Here is a 14912-nt window from a genome sequence, read left to right on the forward strand (position 1 = left end):
TTGAAATAGATGGTTAGTGTTGGGCACTGCATTCTCTGACTGGACCCATGGGCTCAAAAGAGGACTCTTCAGAGGGTGCTGTGCTCCTGAACCTTGGCCCTGCCAGCACAGTGGGGAGCAACACCACGTATAACGCAGAGTTGGCAGACCACTCTGTAAATATGGTAAAGGACTCTGTGTATCCCTCTGTGGTCTCATTCTCTGATATAAGGGTAACCCCTTCCTGCATATGCTTGTTATCATATTCATACATTTCTTTATATTGTTATTACACATGACACACCTCTATACAATATTGTATTTTTCCATGTTTTTAACTTTATCTAAATAACATCTGACATATATATTTTGTAACTTAATTTTTTTTTTTTTTTTTTTTTGTGGTATGTGGGCCTCTCACTGTTGTGGCCTCTCCTGTTGCGGAGCACAAGCTCCGGACGTGCAGGCTCAGCGGCCATGGCTCACGGGCCCAGCCGCTCCTTGGCATGTGGGATCTTCCCAGACCGGGGTACGAACCCGTGTCCCCTGCATCGGCAGGCGGACTCTCAACCACTTGCGCCACCAGGGAAGCCCTGCAACTTAATTTTTTATTTAAAATAATCCTGGTGAGATTCATCCATATGGAAATATGTAGCCCTAATTCATTTATTAGGGCTGTGTAGTATTCCATTTTATGTATGATCTTTTTTTATTCATTTTCCTATTTTTCCTATTGAAACAACAGCCAGGTTGTTTCTAATTTTTTGCTTTTATAAACAGTGCTTATCAGAAATATCACTTTCTAAACATTCTTCCTAACTTCCAAGCCTAAGCTAGAAATTCACAGATTATAAAATACCTACTAGCAAATATCTCCTTATTATTATGCATTAGCTGTGGGCAGATGCCTAAAAAATATCCTTTGCTGAAATACGAATTTTGGTGGAGAGAGGTGGAGAAGAGTGGATCACTGAAACTGCCATTGTTCATTCATCCTAAATTATCATTAAAACAATTCCTCAGGCACCAGCCACAGAGGTCTTTGCCGCCACCTGGCCTTTCAGGTTTGGCTTTGACAGTGAAGGATGGTCTGATTTAGAAAGATCAGCTCAACTGCTCAGTCAAACAGGTAAGTCTTACTGAAATTATTTCCAGGTTTTGAGAAACTCCTACTGTTACGTTTATTTTGAGCAAGATCATAAGTAATAGGAGGAGGGTTTGCTGGGTCACAAACTAATCTCTTAAAAGGGCTTTACTTTGGTGGGCGGCTACAGGAGGATTAAGCTTCTGTAACCACATCTGTGTTTGCTTGAGAGCAATTAATTCAGTTGATTCTGAACAAAGTCTCCTACTGGGTATCTGCAGGAGAATCTTGTCATGCCTTTGCTCTTGGAAATGCCCCTGCTAGTGGCTCCTGTCACTTGGGAACCCACTGTTGGGGACCAGAAAATTGTCAGATGAAAAGGCAGAATGGGTTGGAGTGATACTCATTTGCAAAGCAAATTGCTTTCTAGAGCCTGAGGGCCAATTTTATTTGTTTCTGTGCCCTGGGGTACTCATTTTGGATGAAACATCCTTTAAAATATGTGGTGTTTTGTTCTTAGATCAACTACATGGAGAATGGAGCAAGAGACTTAAAGGGCTAAACTGTTCTAGTTATTCCTAATGATAAGCATGTCTCCTGAGAAATAGCTGAGGGTCTGTATGATTCTAATGCCATTAAGAAATTTCTCTGGCCCTTAGTCCTTTAGTCCTGATTACAGGCCTCTGGGGCACATCTGACCAGGGTATCTGAATAAACTTACTTCTGTGTCAATACGATGGAGGTGTTTGCCCAGGAATAAAACACTACTGTATACTCTATTGTTTCTGAACATAAATTGGATATTTGAAAAAGGTATTAAGCTTATTTGAAATTTGGGGAATGATGTTAATATTTGAAAATTTAGAAAAGTTATGTTTTTATCCTTTCCTACTTTTCCTCAAGGTGTCCCATGTTTTAATTACATTCAAAATATGGTAAAAAAAATTTTACAGCTCAGATTTGAAACAGTTCACTTTAGTAACTCATTAGGAATTACTTTGGTTTTTGATTTACGAGTAAAGGCAGGGGATTAAAGAATCAAGTTTTGCTAATTGTTTTTACATTGCTCTGGTTAATCACCATGTGCATTTTTTTTTTCTGAACAGGTGCAGATCTCATAACAATTTTGGAGAGCAATGCTTCTAAGCTCTATATTGGGAACAATGACCTGACCATGTGGTTAGGGGAGAAGCTGGGTTTCTATACCGACTTTGGTCCAAGCGCAAAGGATCACACTTGGGGGTGAGTGTCCCTTCGGAATTAATCCCAAACATATCCCTGAAAGACTAGGCAGCATGGGCTTGGAGTCGAAAGTTGATATTGTTATACCTTAGCCCTATGAATATGTCCCAATGATGCTTCTTGGAGGATGAGGAGGTGCTGAAGATAAGCATATTCCATCCTGTTTTAATGGCTTCCCTTTTGCTGGATACTTTCAATTCTTCACTCTTATAAACCATTTAGTGTAGGAGCTGAGCACTAAACGTGTCTGTCCTGGACGCTGTCCTCATGGAGTTACATTATAGTGTGAAGAGGCGGAAAATAATCATGGACACACAGAAATAAATAATTTAAGACGATGGTAAGTGCTGTGTAGAAAAGGAGAGCGGCTGGGTGGGCAGGGCAGCAGGGGATGCTGCTGTAGGTAGTGTGGTCAGGAAGGTCTCTCTGCCGACCTCATGATGGAGAGGACCCAGGACCCACTGTGGGAGGAGCCAGTGTAAAGACTTGAGGCCAGGTCAGTCTTGGTGTGCCGGAGCACAGGGTTTGAGGGGGAACTAGTAAGAAAGGAGGTCAAAGGTGGGCCCCTGATCTTACAGGGTCCCATAAGCCATGCTTAGCACTGATTTAATTCAGTTTTTTTAAAAATTACATTTATTTATTTAATTTTATTTATTTATGGCTGTGTCAGGTCCTTGTTGCTGCACGCGGGCTTTTCTCTAGTTGGGGTGAGCTGGGGCTACTCTTCATTGTGGTGTGTGGGCTTCTCATCGCAGTGGCTTCTCTTGCTGCAGAGCACGGGCTCTAGGCACGTGGGCTTCAGTAGTTGTGGCTCACGGGCTCTAGTTGTGGCTCACAGGCTCTAGAGCGCAGGCTCAGTAGTTGTGGCGCACCGGCTTAGTTGCTCCACGGCACATGGGATCTTCCCGGACCAGGGCTCGAACCCATGTCCCCTGCATTGGCAGGCGGATTCTTAACCACCGCGCCACCACGGAAGCCCTTTAATTCAGTTTTGATAGGAAACCACTGGAGGATTGTAAACATGGGAGCAATCTGATCTGATTTACATTTTTGAAAGATCATTCCGGCTGTTCCTAGAAAAACAGATTGTCAGGGGCAGGAGTGGGAGCAGGGAGACAGGTGATGAGGTAGAGGCATTAGCACAGGTGAGAAATGACAGTGGGAGGCGTGGAGATGGAGAGAAGGGGTCAAACTCAGGAGCTATCTTGGAGCAGGGCTGACAGGACTTCCTGATGGTTTAGATATCGGGGCTGGAAGTGACAAGGATAGCACCAGGGTGTTTTACCTGAGTCCCTGATAGGAGATGATGCCCTTTAATGGGACAGGAATGACCAGGTGAGCATCAGGATTGTGCTAAACTGAAGATGCCCCTGGACGGTCAAGTGACGTCCATAGGTGCTTGTGTGCAGCCTGGAGGGCCTAGTGGGACAGCACAGGCTGGGCCTGTGCATTCAGGGATCATCACTGTGGGCATGGTTCTGTCAGAGGAACTTCGGAAGGAGGCCAGACAGTGCGCCCAGCCTGAGGTCTGAGCTCTGATCATATGTAGTTCTTTGACTTAGAGTGAGGCGGAACGGGTTTTCCTATCTTTATCGGACCATTTGTAATTTCTAATTTGGAAATTGTTGCACTGTGTCCTGGCTGGCAAGGTCATACATTCTCAAATGCGTTGATTAATATTAGAATTGTTTATGCAGATAAGTTGCCAGAGTAACAGTGCTAGTAAAATGGAGTTTGTGTATCCTAATTCTGCCCTTTTCGTGTTTCCATAGCACTTACTATTTTTTTTTATTAATTAATTTATTTATTTTTGCTGTGCTGGGTCTTCATTTCTGTGCGAGGGCTTTCTCTAGTTGAGGCAAGCGGGGGCCGCTCTTCATCGCGGTGCGTGGTCCTCTCACTATCACGGCCTCTCTTGTTGCGGAGCACAGGCTCCAGACGTGCAGGCTCAGTAATTGTGGCTCACGGGCCCAGTTGCTCCGCGGCATGTGGGATCCTCCCAGACCAGGGCTCGAACCCATGTCCCTTGCATTGGCAGGCAGACCCTCAACCACTGCGCCACCAGGGAAGCCCTCCATAGCACTTATTAAACAGAGTTGATAGTGTTGTTCTTGGTGACACAGTGAGATGTGCTGAATAGCCCAGATGCAATGAACAGTCCGGCAGACTGCCCCATACCTCTCCGCCACATTATTGCTCTCAGTGCCCCTCAGTGGGATGCTTGAAGTGTGCACATCCCTCTTGAACACATATTCTTAGTCCCGTTTGCATGATATGGTGGGACCAATAGTGACGCACGTGTTTCTTTCCATTGGAATACAGGATTATGGTTTTGTCAAGATACCGCATTGTGAAATCAGAGCATCACCTTCTTCCGTCACCAGAGGGCGAGATTGCACCAGCCATCACTCTGACTGTTAACATTTCTGACAAACTGGTGGATTTTGTTGTGACCCACTTTGGGAATCACGAGTGGGTTTCTTTGGTCTTTCTCGAACTACACAAATGCCAAGAAATATTATTAACACATTACTTTGACTTCCGTGCCTTGACCTTTCTTACTTTCTTCTTTTTTTTTTTTCAAAGTATTTTTCTCTGTGTTGCTGGTTTTAAAAATCAGGCATAGAGGGAGTTCCCTGGTGGCCTAGTGGTTAGAACTCTGGGCTTTCACTGCCGGGGCCCGGGTTCAATCCCTGGTCCAGGAACTGAGATCCCACAAGCTGTGTGGCGTGGCCCAAAAAAAAAAAGAAAAAGAAAAAGGAAAAAAAAAATCAGGCATAGAAACCTTTGAGATGCAGGCAGTCCTTAACGATGGCACAAGGCAGCATGATGGCCATGTTAGCCAGCAGTTACTGAGCAGGTGCTGTGCTAACTGCATTATTGTATTTAATCTTCATTTTGTATAACGTTAGTACTATTATAGCTCCATTTTACAGATAAATAAACTAGACTGAAGGTTAGAAGACTTGTCCAACCTGGGTCACACAGCTAGGAATTAAGTAGACCCAACTCAGAGCCTGCAAGTGCTTGAAACCACATGGTAAACCAGACTACGGAAAGATGAAATTCCCTTTTCCTACAGGATTACTCCAGTTGGAAGTACTGTTGGGATTTGAGAGTACTAAATAACATTTCTTTTTCCCTCATGTTTTCAATCAACTGAGAGGTAGGCAGAGGAATCTGGCAGGAAGATCAAAATAGCTCTTTTGATTCTGATAAATGTATTTGGACAACATGGCTTAAGTGTGTCCACATGGACCTGCTAATACATTCCCCCAACAATACATGATGCTGGCTCCCCCAAAGCAGCTGGCCTACCTGGCAGGGGCAGAGTCTGCCCTGTCAAACTCTCCCCTTAGTGGAGAAGATAACACAAGGAAACACCCTTTCTGCAAACCGGCAGGTTCCCGGGAGAAGAATGAGGAAGTGTTTGAGACAAGCATGCCCAGTTTATTCTTACAAACTTAATTAATTACAAAAATCCTCCCAAGAAGTAAAGGGTGAGAGGGAGAGAGGCCAGAGACGATTTTCTGAGTCGGTTCCCCTCCAAGGAGACATGAAGAATGGGGAATGAATTTTATCCCCAAAGAATAACATTCACAACCAGTGACTTAGTACTGAATAAATCACGAATAATGCCAGCAATATGTTGTTAAAGCAAAGCTAAAAGTATATAATTTATACTCTACCATACTAAACATTCTCTAATAGTAATTGAAAACACAAATGCAAAGTGCTTAGCGTTATAAAATACAGCATATGGGCCCTGTCCACATTAATGATACAAGAGGCCACAGAGCTTTACAGTGACATACAGAACATTAGAAGGACAACAAACAAAATACGGGTAGCAGACATATTCGTTTTGTTTAGGTGAAACTTACAGTATGACAGAACCCAACATTGTTGTACTGTAAGTTTCACATAAGCAAAATGAGTATGTCTGCTACCCATATTTTCCTATTACTTCCCTTTTTCTCGCAGTATTACATGGATCTGTGAAAGCGTACTTGACTGTTTTCTGAAATAAGTCAGAGCATAAGGAATATAACCCAACCATTCAAATGTAATTAATGTGAACTGTTTGCTAATCAGACTCTTGCTGGTCTTCTTAGAAGTGGGAAAGGTGTTTGGAGGACGGATGGTATAGACAGTCCACATCTCTGTAAAAAGATGTTTGAAGAAACGCTTTCTGTTTCTCCCAGCAATTTTCAGGTTGCAAGTATAGACATTCAGAAATCATTCTGCTGAGCTTAAATTGCACTTGAATTGGGTTTATCTTTTAAAAAATAGGCACTTTTGTGTTTAAAGGTTGCAAGGTCTCAACCTAAGAAACAGTTGAGTATACTCCATCCTATTTTCCTTTGCTTTTTTTCCCCTGCCCCCTTTAACTCCCTCTGACCTCTAAAATGTGAAGAAGAGACTTGTGAGGGAAGAGAAGACTAAAAGATAGCCCTCAAATTGTTTGGAAAAGAGGAGGGAAGGATTACCTTTCCTAACTTTCTATTAACCACATATTTAAAGCCCTGTAGCTAACAACATACCCTTTGCTTACTACCTTCCTCACTTGATTTAATAATAATGATGACAACCACAACAGTAATGATAATAGCTAGCACCTGTCGAGGAGGTGTGACTGTAAGGGAAGAGAAGGGAAGCAGTATAGTTTAATGGCTAAGAGCGTGAAACTCCAGAACCTGGAATCAGACAAACTGGTTTGAATCCTAAGTCAAGGGTATCCTTCACCAAATTATTTAACTATCTTGAGCCTCAGCTTTCCCATCTGCAAATCAGGAGCGATAATCCTACTTATAGGATTCTTGAGGGAATTAAATAAGATATATTATCTCATGCAAAGTATGTGTAACTGCTCAATTAATACTGGCCATTATTATTAAAGCAAATCAGACACCTCTAAGTGTGAAGCGCATTGAGTAGCTTTAAAAAAAAGTCATTCATCAAACACGAATCAAGCATCTATTGTGTCCCAAGCACAATGCCAGGTGCAGCCTTTTCCCTTAGAGCCTTAGCTCTTGTCTCACTCTTTAGAAGCCCTGTCCACTCCCAACAAGTGACATGAGAAAGTTCATGCTTCAAATAACTTGTGAAGCCATCACTACATATTTTTGCTTGCCTTTGTTTTTATAATACTAGATAAAAAATTCTTACTCTGAAAAAATATTTAGTGATTTCATTTTCTAGTGATTATGGCATATAAACATAAAATCATATTAGGAATGAATGACAGAATGCTTATGCATGTTATTAGCTGATTCAACGGGATTTCTAAAATTACTGATGACACAAATATCTTTTTACAACCAATAAACAGAAAATAGCAGCATTCCTTAGAAGTTACTTAGGTATACACCGTAACTAAAATTGGTATTATTTTAGGTAATTAACTGAGCCACCAGTTAATTACAGTGTTTGTTTCTTAAAACATGCATAAATGTACAAAGAAGAAAGAGCACAGAACCTGTAGTCTGTAGTTACAGGTTTGGTTCCGTTGTAAGATAAACTCAGTGAGCTCCAGTTCCCTTGTCTCTGAAAATCAGATAAAATTATTTTTTCTAGCCCACATCATAGGGCTATTGGGCGGATCAAATATCAACAGATAAGAACATAAAACGTGTTCAATCTCTCTCTTTCTCCCTGTCTCCTAATTCCTCCCCCTCCTTTCTTTATACCCATACATACATATAGGTTTTATTTTTATTATTATCACTGGATAAAATTTATCTCCTGAGAAAATGTAAAGCCAAATTCACAGATTATTTTCCGATAATATATTGCTAAAACCTATTTGAATGAAAGCTCTATCTGTGGTGCAGTGACTTTGACATTCTCTAGATTGGATTTGAATCCCAGTTGTGTGTCAGAAGGAATAGAATTCACTGCAGACTTAATGAAGGGACTACTTACCACGATGTTGGAAGGGTCAGAGGAACAGATAAGAGATGCTGAGGTACTCAGACACTAGTAATGGTGGGGAACCAGTACCATCCTTAGGGCTGAAGGGACAGGTAGAGGAAACAGTGTTCCCAGAGCCCCGTTTGATCTGGAACCAGAAGAGGGGCCACCAGGCATGAGGAATGCAGCTCGAAGAAATACTCCAATTTCTCTCTCTTCCTACCCAAACCTCACTGGAAATTAGTAGACAAGGAAGCCCAGGAGATGAAATCTGCAGAGACCAGCCTCCAGGGCATAGAGAAGGGCTGGGAATGGATCTAGGCAAAGATGTTTAGCAAATGGTCATCCTTTTCACTCTTCTGTTTCTTGAGACATCTTTTAATAGCGCTCAGATGTCTATACGTAAGAATGGATAAGCTTAGTCCTGTCTTCTGATCCTACCTCAATGAGGTTTCTCCAGTCTTCTCAGCTCTTGGTGATCTCCCTCTATCTTCTTTTGTCATTGATTTTTCTTAACAGTCATTTATTAGCTGTCTTACTCCGTAAGTGCCTGTGTTGGTCTGCTGCCTATTTGCCTTTGGATCCATTCCCGGTTCAGCTCTCTTCCAGCTACAGATTGCAGGAAACCACATTTCCCAGAGTCTGTTGTCTTCTGGCTTCTGGGTAGGTTTAGCCAATGGGACGCACTAATGCAAGGCTGGAGGGCTGGAGGAGGGGAGGAGACAGAGTACTTCTCATTCGCTCTCTCTTCCTTCTCTGTTGTCTCTGGCAGCAGCTAAGTCTCTTCCGTGGCTCCAACTCCTCCTTCAATGGCCCTGGATCCTTCTGAGTAGCCTCCTCCGCAGTACCATTTCCCACCAGTTAGGACTGGCTTGTGGACTCTGGGAATATCACCTCTTCCTGTTGTCCCTCTAGTGCTAGAGATGGTAGAGGTTTCTCACTGCTACTAAACTCTAGTTGCTTCACTGATTCCTGTTTGGCTTCCTATCACCTAGTAGCCAATCCCTTGTATTAAATTCACTTTGTTTGAAACACCTAGAGTGGTTTCAGTTTTTCTTGCTGGATCATGCAGATATGATGTCCCTATTTTTCCCCAGACAGACTGACTATAAACCCCTCAGAGCCTTGATGTACCTGCCTGATTGTCTCAGTTACACACTTATAGTGCTTAACATGATAAAAGCAGCACACTTAGCCAGTATTTGACCAGGAGAGCCAGGGAGGCTTTCAGAAACTGTTCAGTTGAAGGAGCCGAGTAGGTTAACAAACCTGGTGTGTTCTGTGAATGTTAGGATTCTCCCTCTTACCGGTACTCCTTGCTTTTTTTTTTTTTTTTTTGAACTACTAATCTTTAGCTGTAATACTGATGACCAGGTCTTAGATTATTGTTATAATTTCTTCTGATGAAAAGTTGAGCAATTGCTGTTTTTAGATATTTCTATCCACTGGACTCCAAATGATTTGTGGGGAAAGGTCATGTTGTTCTTGGTCAAGTCTGTCAGCCTGCTCAGTTGAAGCACTATAGCTGTCTTGCTCATTTGCATAACATTAAGTCAGTGTGTCCCAGTAGGAATTATTCTGGGTTTGTGCAGTGTTTGAAGATATTCTTTGGGAACTTAGGTAACTAATATTTTTTAAAAATTGTTTTGCAAATACAGTAAAGAGGTATATTTTTGCATTTTTTCAGAGATGACCTCGATAGGAAACTTCAAGCTATTGCTGTTTCAAAACTACTGAAAAATAGCTCTGAGCAAGTGATATTTCTGGGATATATCACTTCAGCACCTGGTTCCAGAGATTATCTACAGCTCATTGAACGTGGCAATGTGAAGGTAACACAATCTTAATAGGATTTCTGATTTCTTAAATAAAGTGTTTCTTCTTCATGTTTTGAAAAACCTAACCCAACATTGTAATATGTATCCTGATTATCTACTGCTGCATGGAAAACTACCAAAAAACATACTGGCTTTAAGTAGCATTCATCTCTTTGCTCATAAATCTGCAATTTGGACAGGACTTCGTGGGGATAGCTCATCTCTGCTCCACACAGCTAGGCGGCTCACCTGGGGACTGGAGGAGCCACTTTGCAGATGACACATAAGTGGCAAGTTGGTGGGGCTGTTGACTAGGAGCTCAGCTGGGGCTTTGGCCTCAGGGTCCTGCTTCCTCTCCGTGGGATGCTTAGGCTTCTTTCCTGCGTGATGGCTGGGTTCTAAGGGTGAGTGTCCTAAGAGAACCAGGAAGAAGTTGTATTGCCTTGTATGACCTAGACTTGTAAGTCATATAACGTGATTTCTGCTGTCATCACAAGCCTGCTTACATTCAAGTGGAAGAAACATAAACCCCATCTCTTGATGAGAGGAGTATCAAAGTCACGTTATAAGAATGCCATATGGAAAGTGGATTATTGTAGCCGTGTTTAGAAAATACAATCTGCCACATTGTACAAGTTAATCATGATGAGAGTAAAAGATAAAATGGCATACAGAGAGGCTGGCTGATCAGGGCCTCACTAAATGACACTGAATTTGTCCTTACCTGTCCAGGTCCAAAACGGTTGAATTTCTCAGTGCATCCAGATATAATCATACTCTGGGAAACTGACAGACAAATCAAATCCTTGAGACATATATACACTAGAAGGTTAAATGCATTCGTTTATAATGAGAAATACAATTATTATATTTAGTTAAGCCCTATGTAGATTTCTTGGTCCTTTACATGTCTTTTTTTTTTTACTTCATTGTCTTGAGATAATATCTGCAAACAAAAAATCTTAACCATTTTATCAAGTGCTTGGAAAGACAGGTGAGAGAGAACGTTGTATGATGAAGGTATTCTGTATGACAGAAAACACAAAACGACAGTGGCTTAAATAAGAGAAGTATAGCTCTTTATGTAAAAGTCTGGGCAGGTGATTCACCACTAGTACGGCACTTTGTGGTATCAGGAGTGTGCTCCTTCTATCTTGTGGCTCCACATTACAAGGCTTCCACTCCCAAGTTTGCCTCATGGTCCAAGATGGCAGCATCCTTGTTCTAGTTAGCAAGAGGGAGGAAGGGATACAGAGGGGCCCAAGAGCATGTGCAACTTATCTCTAAGGCAAATTCCAGGAAACTGACCTCTTCTACCTACATTTCATTGACTGGAATTTAGTCATTGGCCATACCTCACTGTACGGGAAGTTGAGAGATGCAATATTTAATCTTGATACCCTTATACCTAGCTAAAAATCCTACAACTTTGGAAGAGGGGCAAGGCAGATATTAGGGAGATGAGTTAATCTCTGCCCTGGTGGATAAGGCAGAAGTGGGGTCAAGATGGACTCCTAATTTTGGCTTTGGTCAGAGGGTTTATGATGGTGACCCTTATTATTATAGAGAATACATAAGGAAGAAGAGTTTTGCAAAGAAGATGAGTTCAGCTTTAGGCTGAGTTGAGGCATCTGTGGGATACTAGTGGAGCTGTCCATTAGGCAGCTGGACATATGGATCTGGAACTGAGAAGGGCTGTCAGGACTAGAGATACAGATTAAGGGGTTACCACCATCTAGGTGATCATTAAAACCATGGAAGGAGATGATATTGCTTATGGAGTTAGAGATTGCAAGAGGAAGACCAAAGAAAACTCCTGATAGGGTCACATTTAGTGTGGCTATCATGGGGGTGATGGGTGAGGGAAGAGGAGGGAGATTATCTCAGAAGAGAGATTAAGGAGAAGTCAGAAGAGTGAGAGGAAAATCTGGAGAGTGGAATCACAGGGGTTGCATTAGTTATTTATTAGTGCATCACTGTGTAAGCTACAAACCTTAGTGGCTTAAAAAGAACAATGGTCCAATATCCTCATGACTGTGTGGGTCTACCGAGTGGTTTTCTGTTCTTGCCTGCGTTCATTCGTGGAGTCAGCTGGTGGCTGTGGCTGGGGAGGTCTGACATGTCCCCACTCACTGGTCTGGGGCCTCGGTGCTGGTTGTTGGCTGGACCTCTCTCTCCATGTAGTCTCTTATCACTAGCCTACCTGGTGCCACATTTACCAGCTTTGTGACCTTGAGGCAAGTTATTTAACCTTTCTGGGCCTCAATGTCCACATCTATAAAGAGGGGATAGTAATACCTATTGTATCATAGGGTTGTTCTGAGGATGAAAATAAAGTAATGCCTGAAAAGCCCTAAGCCTTGCATGTAGGAGGCACTTAATAAGTGGCAGCTACATGTTTGTATTATGTATGTCTGGCTGTATGTATCAAATCACATTAGATAAATGTGTAAGTATATGGTCTATAAAGTATAGGAGACTACTATACAAGATGATATTTGGCAAATTTAAGAAAAAATCGATTGTATCCTAATAAGAGAGAATTTGTGTGTGTGTGTGTGTAAGAGGAATTTTATTTGATTTTTATTTAATACTCTGTTGGGTTCCACTGTCACAGTCAAAAGTTGTGTCAAGATTGGCAGTGGACAGACACTGTAAAACTCTTAGAGGAAAACATAGGCAGAAGACTCTATGACATAAATCACAGCAAGATCCTTTTTGACCCACCTCCTAGAGAAATGGAAATAAAAATACACAAATGGGACCTAATGAAACTTAAAAACTTTTGCACAGCAAAGGAAACCATAAACAAGACCAAAAGACAACCCTCAGAATGGGAGAAAATATTTGCAAATGAAGCAACTGACAAAGGATTAATCTCCAAAATTTACAAGCAGCTCATGCAGCTCAATATCAAAAAAAACAGCCCAGTCCAAATATGGGCAGAAGACCTAAATAGACATTTCTCCAACAAACACATGAAAAGATGCTCAGCATCACGAATCAGTAGAGAAATGCAAATCAGAAGTACAATGAGATATCACCTCACACCAGTCAGAATGGCCATCATCAAAAAACCTACAAACAATAAATGCTGGAGGGAGTGTGGAGAAAAGGGAACCCTCTTGCACCATTGGTGGGAATGTAAATGGATACAGCCACTATGGGGAACAGTATGAAGGTTCCTTAAAAAACTAAAAATAGAACTACCATATGACCCAGCAATCCCACTACTGGGCATATACCCTGAGAAAACCATAATTCAAAAAGAGTCATGTACCAAAATGTTCATTGCAGCTCTCTTCACAATAGCCAGGACATGGAAGCAACCTGAGTGTCCATCGACAGATGAATGGCTAAAGAAGATGTGGCACATATATACAATGGAATATTACTCAGCCATAAAAAGAAAAGAAATTGAGTTACTTGTAGTGAGGTGGATGGACCTAGAGTCTGTCATACAGAGTGAAGTAAGTCAGAAAGAGAAAAACAAATACCATATGCTAACACATATATATGGAATCTAAAAAAAAAAAAAAAAGGTTCTGAAGAACCTAGGGGCAGGACAGGAATAAAGACGCAGATGTAGAGAATGGACTTGAGGACATGGGGAGGGGGAACGGTAAGCTGGGACGAAGTGAGAGAGTGGCATGGACTTATACATACTACCAAATGTAAAATAGAAAGCTAGTGGGAAGCAGCCACATAGCACAGGGAGATCAGCTCGGTGCTTTGTGACCACCTGGAGGAGTGAGATAGGGAGGGTGGGAGGGAGATGTAAGAGGGAGGAGATATGAGGATATATGTATATGTACAGCTGATTCACTTTGTTATAAAGCAGAAAGTAGCACACCATTGTAAAGCAATTTTACTCCAATAAAGATGTTAAAAAAATAAAAGATTTACAGTGGATTCCTTTTTTTTTTTGTGGTACGCGGGCCTCTCACTGTTGTGGCCTCTCCCGTTGCGGAGCACAGGCTCCGGACGTGCAGGCTCAGCGGCCATGGCTCACGGGCCCAGCCGCTCCGCGGCATGTGGGATCCTCCCAGGGCACGAACCCGTGTCCCCTGCATCGGCAGGCGGACTCTCAACCACTGCGCCACCAGGGAAGCCCAGGAATGGCACCATTTTTGACTATATGCCATGGTGGAAACAGCATGGACCATGGGCTTGATAGAAGCCCATGATAGAAGCCCTTGATAGAAGCTTTGCCAGCTTGATAGAAGCCCTTGATAGAAGCTTTGCCAGCTTCTAATCATGTAATCTTGGGTAAGGTAACTACCTTTTTGGAGCCACTACTATATTGTGATGAGCTCTCAATGTATATTATATTTTAAAAAAATATCACCCCATATCATCCCATATCAAAAAATTAATATTATCCATATATATGTAAAAATTCAAAAATACTATAGCTGAAAGATCTCAGAATTCAAACACGTAACTGTGTAAATCTGTTTTGAAGGCAGTGTTGCTTTAAACAAAGCAAAGAGCAGTTTAATATCAAAAAAGGGACTAATCAATCAATCATTTATTCAGCAAGTATTTATTAAATACCTATTACATGATTGACATTGTTCTAGGCATTGGGGATATAACAGGAACAAAATAAAATCCTTGACTCATGGAGCTTCCACTCCAGTGGAAAGAGACAGAAAGTAAGCACGTAAGGAATAGACTATGCCAGGTGGTGATAAATGTGATGAGAAGGATGAATAAAGCCAGGTAAGAAGGACGGGGGGTACCGAGGGTGGGCAGGGTCGCTGTTCTGATGGGGTGCTGTTCAGGCAGCAGCCTGAATGAGGGGGAGTCCGCCTGCATACATCCTGAGAAGAGCATTCAGGCAGAGGGAAGAGGAAGTGCAAGAGTGTTAGGAG

General features: G+C 42.0%; 1 protein-coding gene across 1 annotated transcript in view; it reads left to right on the forward strand.

The window, feature by feature from the left end:
- The window catches only part of CWH43 (cell wall biogenesis 43 C-terminal homolog), a gene marked incomplete at both ends in the record, with an annotated part of 46681 nt that overhangs the window by 27850 nt on the left and 3919 nt on the right, over nt 1-14912 (forward strand). Inside the window, 4 exon segments of the mRNA XM_082838138.1 lie at nt 1003-1108; nt 2170-2305; nt 4628-4777; nt 9906-10050. Of these exon segments, the coding sequence (XP_082694264.1) occupies nt 1003-1108; nt 2170-2305; nt 4628-4777; nt 9906-10050 (537 nt within the window).

The sequence above is a fragment of the Leucopleurus acutus genome, assembly GCF_964270905.1.
Source record: "Leucopleurus acutus genome assembly, chromosome: 4".
In the NCBI taxonomy this organism is placed as follows: domain Eukaryota; kingdom Metazoa; phylum Chordata; class Mammalia; order Artiodactyla; family Delphinidae; genus Leucopleurus; species Leucopleurus acutus.